General features: G+C 37.4%; 1 protein-coding gene across 1 annotated transcript in view; it reads right to left on the bottom strand.

The window, feature by feature from the left end:
- Positions 1 to 1497: 1497 nt before the first annotated feature.
- The window catches only part of adisspb (adipose secreted signaling protein b), a 42163-nt gene continuing 37660 nt past the window's right edge, over positions 1498 to 6000 (bottom strand). The window contains exon 6 of the mRNA XM_074698882.1: positions 1498 to 4107. Within this exon, the coding sequence (XP_074554983.1) occupies positions 4007 to 4107 (101 nt within the window). The 3' untranslated portion in view covers positions 1498 to 4006. The remainder of the gene's footprint in view (positions 4108 to 6000) is intronic.

The following is a 6000-nucleotide window of genomic DNA, read 5'->3' as shown; positions in this document are numbered from 1 at the left end:
TCGTCCTACTTAAATAACTTCCTACCCTCCTCAAACAGTCAGTCGACATATTTCGTTGAAAATCAAATCTGACCGTTAGAATTTGAAAAAATGATGACGAACCGGCACGTGACCTCCTTCAGAGTTCATATGTTTGTCTTTTCCATCAGCGACAATTATGAAATATTTGTCACACGAAAGCTGAAACCGAGCCAATAAAAAGTCCTGATGTGTATCATTAAATTACTACTAACTTATATTTTAAGCTTTGCTTTGTCAGATACATAAACGAAACATTTAAGGCTATGAATATTTGAATCGATTTTTGCTAACGCTAGGGGTGATTGGTACCATAAACAAGCTAACAATCATACTCTGAGGCCTTTTGGATTCGATTTTGAGCCTAAAAACGACCTTAATGCCACACAGTTTGAAGTAAACTAAACTTTTAATGTCTGAATGGCTACACAGTGATAGCCAGTTAAACTCCCATTTAGCTCTTATGTGTTTTTATATTTCAGTTGAAGTAAAATAAACATTTGACCCTTTAGCCTTTTCAAAGTCAGAGGGAAAGAGGTGTTATTGGCTTGTTTTTATAGAAACAATTGAGATTTCTTTTTAAACGTTATATATGTATAATATTCATTAATCTTGCATTGGCTTGGAAAACAAACACAAATCAACCCCTGTTTTGTTTTCATTAGTTTGGTAACTTGCTGCATTTTCTTTAGCAACACTGACATTTTTATAGCTACAGTACACTTTGTAGCCTAAATATTTTTAATTCTAAGGACATATACTTAATGTATCCCTGCTTTTAGCTGCAGTTTTTCAAATAATTCTTTAACTAAGAATTCAAAAGCCCTCAAAAATGCACAATTTGTCAATAACTAAAAGAAGCTGGAATACGAGGAGTGTTTTATTTTATTTTTTTATCTCCAAATTTGCATTGATTTGCTTTAGACACTATTTCCAAAGAGGATTCAGGAAATACCATAGTTGACTTTCACAATTAATTTAAAAGTTACAGCAAAAAGTAATTAGTATATAACAGTGATAAATGTCGTCAAACAGTAGTCTTGTTATTTAACTCTTTTTCTGTCTTTAGAAAAAATCAAAAGAACTAAGCTGTCATAACTTTATTAAAAAAAACTGTATCATTAATAAGGTAAATAAATTTGTCTTACAGTTGTTTAATAATTGTTGAACCGGAAAAATTGTATATCCAGCTTTTCTGGAGCTGGTATTTTTATCTTAAGGAGTGTTCCCTCATCATGTTGTGTCCAAAATCCAGAATTTCACAGTCGGTTGTGTCTCTGTAACCCGAGCAGTAGAGAGGTCTTAAGGTGAAAGCCGACCCTTAATGTAAGCTGTCATGTTCAATTTTAATGTCATTACTTAAACGATAATGTTTTCATAACCTCCACTGGGTCACATGAAAAGACATTTTGTAACAGAAGTGATATCAAAGCGGCGATGTGCAGTGCCATCCAGTGTCCGTACAGAGAACTGACACAGAGACTCAAACATACACTTTAATTCATTTTTGACATTAAAAAGTACAAACCGCGCACACACAGGGAGCAGATGGACAAATAAACCACTACATTCTGGAAACAGTCACCTACCCAAGCTTCACAAAGAAGGAACAAACAGACTTAACCTTTATTACACGCAGGCGAACACTGATTAAATCTGCACTACACCGAGAGAAAACACTCACTGATCAGTTACCTTTAAGGCTGATGGATTCAACAGGATGTAACAGAAAATAAAAATGTTGATTCACGCAGAGGAGACGTCAGGGTTCGTAAAAAGAGCTCTGGCAGAAGGAGCCACATCATGGCACTTTGTAAGCATGAATGTAAACGAAGGAGTACAGTGTTGGTTCAGTGTATGGCAGGAAGAACAGCAGATGGTTAAAAAGAAAGAGTCAGGCAATGAAAGGCACTTGTGTTGTGTGTGTGTGTGTTCTGAAGGCTTCATGAATTTGAAGAAAAATCAAACCTCCCTGAATCCTGCAACAGAAAAAAACACTTCAGAACAAGAGTACGGATTAATCTGAGGAATATTCTCTTCATTGATAAATGAACATAAAACGTCTTCATGTGTCTTGTTTTTACTGATTTAACAGTCAAAAATCTGAAAACACTTTTTTAATCAAAGATAGAAAACAGAAACAGACAAAATCTGTCATTGTCTTAGATTTTGGCCATCCACAGAACTGTGAACATGTGGTTTTATCTTATTTATTTCAGATTTTACACTGCAAAAACTCCAAACTGTAGGTCAAAATATCTAATCAGTAGCATCAGTCAGTCATATGGCTTATATCAAGAAATCCCTAGCAGCAAATAAAAAATAGTTGCTTGTGTGGGGTAAAAAAATAAATAAATAATAGAATAAATAATAATAATAAAAACTAAAGAACCAAGCTCCCTTTTTAGATGGATAAGGATATTAAAAGTGTACTGATGACGTTGAATTTTAATGGGAGAGAAGTGTATTTGGTTAATTTGTATAAATTGAATAAGATACTGTGATAGGAATTACGACAATGAATCAGAGGAAAAACAACAACAACAACAACAAAAAGGGGCTCAACAGAAAAAAAACAGTCTGCCAGATTAGTTTCAGGAAATCAGAATTATTTTTTATTTTAGGAAACTTTTTTTTAACTAAATTTGAGGATTTTCTTAACTCACTGTAAGAAATGATGGCTTTTCATTTATAATTTTTAAAAATTCTATTATTTTTTTTAAATACAATGTTGATTATGTTTGGAGTAATTATGGCTCAATTAATACGTTTTCAGTACTGAAAGTGTTATATAATAGTAAAGAAATTTGCTTTTATAACAAGAGAAAATAACTAATAGGTCTTGTATCAGAGTTTTTAAGAAAATGGTAAGCGTAGATATCTTTTATCATTACAAGTATTTCATCTATTTATTTTTCTTTAATATCTCGAAATGTTTGAACTATACATTTTTTGCAGTGTAAGACCTGAAACATGATATAAATTTATAGAAGTTTTATAAGAATTCTTTTTTTTTTATTTAAAATTATTTTTTGTACAAAGTGTTCAATTCGAAAGGGTATTTGGTGAAAAAAATTGACAAAACACCAGCAGATTTGAGTTTTTGCAGTGTAGAATACCCCTGAAGAATGTGATGAAACAAAAAAGCCTAATTAAAAGAAATGTTACCTTTGTTCATTCACTGTGTGACAAAATAAAGGCTCCCTTGAAGAGTATAAACAGATTATTTCCATATACAGAAGAATTAAGATGTATCAAACCAATGTTCTCTGTTTCGGTTAAACTGGATTAAAAATAAACTATGTGAACCGCACAAAATGTTCCATACAGATTTCATTAAGCTTGACCTTTTCACATGAAAATGCCAGCTCATTGAACCACTGTGTCCAAATGAAGCCGCCAGAGAAGAGGAGTTTTATATGCTGGTCTGCAGTGCCCCCCTATGGTAGAACAGACACATTACATGCTCTGCAGTTTTGTCAGAATTCAGTGGCTTTTTAAGTTTTTATTCCTTCATATTTTAAGATAACATACAAAAATAAAAGAGCCCTTGCGTACTCTCAAACATTTAAACCCATGTTGTATGAAGTCAGTTCAGCCTGTACATAATGAGGACAGAGGCAGTGAAATGAGCCAGAGCTGCACTACTTCAAAGAGCACTGCTGCCCTCTGGAGGTTAAGTCAGGAAAGCACATGTAAAAAAAAAAAAAGGAACCAAATGGTTCATTCTGATGCTGCAGTTGTGACATGACAGCAGAGGAATGTTTTTGTACGCAAATGTCCCAGTGAAGTAAAAACGACCCAAACTCAACACTGACTCACACAGCTGATTGAATTCTGTACAGTATGTGGCACAAAGTCATTTATTACAACACTTTTCTAATTCATGAACTTTTGAGCGCATGATTGTGAAAGGATTTGTTTCTTGATGGCAGGTTTGTGTGTGTTAATGTGTGTTAATGTGTGTGAGCATCAGGTGGAAGGAGTATCAGTCAAATCCTTGCCAGTCGCTCTGTTCGGAGTCGTACTCCAGCTCCACCCCGATGCAGCGGACTCCCTCCAGGAGCATGGGTGTGCCGTGGTGACGATCTGGATTAGAGACACAGAAATACAAAAATAATTCCTCTGAACCCTTAAATACAGAATTTTAAACACCATCAAGCTGTGAGACAGACTCTGGAAGTGTTTGGTTCCTCCGGAGATTGTTGGAAATCCATAAAAATGAACAAAAACACAACTTGGTGAGAGGAAAAAAGAATTGCAATACCCCTTCTGAACAGCAGAGGGTAGTATCTCCCCTCAGTTTCTCCATTTTAATATATATATTTTTTTAAGAAATGTAATCTCTAGCATCTCTAACTTTTTGACACGTCTATAATTCGGTCCAAAGTGACAAATATGGAAGTCGTAAACAGCTTTTTGAATTCTGACTAACTGGCTAGCCTGAAGGTAAGAAAACACTCAAATAACAGTTTTAGGGCCTGATCTACTGAAGATTTGCGTGTAGAAAAAACGTGCAAACTTGATAGTGCGCTCAAAACTGATTTACTAACCGAGTGTACCAGGGATTGCGTCTGTCAAATGAGCAAGTTGCACGCGCAATCCAGGAACTGCGGCTGCGGTCATAGCAGCGAGAAGGAGGCGTGGATGCAACGACTCCCCAGAGAGCGCAGGAGATGAACCTCCCTCTTCATTCGTCGGCAGCTCAGTTGAAGGACCACAGCCACTGAATGACCTCCCAAATGTTTCCAGGTCATTGACAGAAAGACTTCACTTGGACTTGTGACCAAAGACTTGCAACTTAAATTGGACTTGTGATCAAAGACTTGAGACTTGACTTGGACTTGTGTCCAAAGACTTGGGACTTGAGTTGGACTTGGGACCAAAGACTTGTGAACATCTCTGCATCGGACACAGCTCTTACCTCCTGTGCAATGGCCCCGTGACCCAATCGTCTGATTTCTGCACCTCCATGGCTTCAAACTCAGTTTTTCATTTACGGCCACTCTGCTCAGTGGTCCCCCAAACTGTAACATGGTGACAGCTGGAAGTAAGCATTTCATGCTCATTCAAATTGTGTCATTTTGCAGGTGCAAAATGACACAATTTTGGGCTTGCTGTTTGAGATCTTTGTTGATTGGACCCAAAATGTAGAACTTTTTTCCGAGAGAGTCTACAAGTTAACTATTCTAAGTTAGTTTGCAGAGTGTAACTAACACCAGCAGAGCTAGCACCACCAGCATTAGTAGTTTAACAAGGCACAGCTTCATATGACTTCATCACAACATTCAATGCAATGAATTGACATCTGAAACCCACGCTCGTTTTCATCTGGGTAGTAGATCATTTAAATCCATAGCAAGCAATACAAATGTGATAGAAACAAATGGACTTCTTATCGCAATCTATCAAACTGTATGTACAAAAAGACTAGTCCACACTTCTGGGTCCTTTCTTCCCTGTCTCTGTTTTTTAAGCTCCTGGTACAGAGTGTGACTGGGTGTGGTCTGGAGAAGATCAACATGTTTTGAACAACCTCTGAGTGGAAAAAATGAAGATCCACTTTCAGGCTCAGATGAACGAAACCTGTTGAAGTTACTTATTTACTGTGAGAGAACAGCGTGGGAGGAAACCCTGACTGAGAGGAAGGAGCCCCCGTCCCCCTCCCCATGCTGCCCCTCCCCCGCCTGCATGTATGGTTACGACTCTCCCGCGTTGAGCTGAAGAACAGAAGTCTCTTGTTTGGTCACATTTTTCACAGCCCAGAGGAAACACAGTGAGCTTTACCTTTTGAATGCAAGTGCCGGATATGTTTCCTGTTAAATCTGAGGGCCCCCCTCACCCAAATACTCAAGCATTGGTGGTTCAGTGGTAGAATTCTCGCCTGCCACGCGGGAGGCCCGGGTTCGATTCCCGGCCAATGCAAGAAGCCTTTTTTCCCTCCATTCCTTCTCCTCTATTGTGACGAACAGGGAAGGTGGT

Source organism: Halichoeres trimaculatus, unplaced genomic scaffold (assembly GCF_033239565.1).
Source record: "Halichoeres trimaculatus isolate MK-OKI-2021-1 unplaced genomic scaffold, fHalTri1.1 fHalTri1_scaffold_22, whole genome shotgun sequence".
Classification (NCBI taxonomy): Eukaryota; Metazoa; Chordata; class Actinopteri; order Labriformes; family Labridae; genus Halichoeres; species Halichoeres trimaculatus.
Note: the sequence above shows the minus strand (reverse complement) of the source record. Positions and strands in the feature narration are given on the sequence as shown.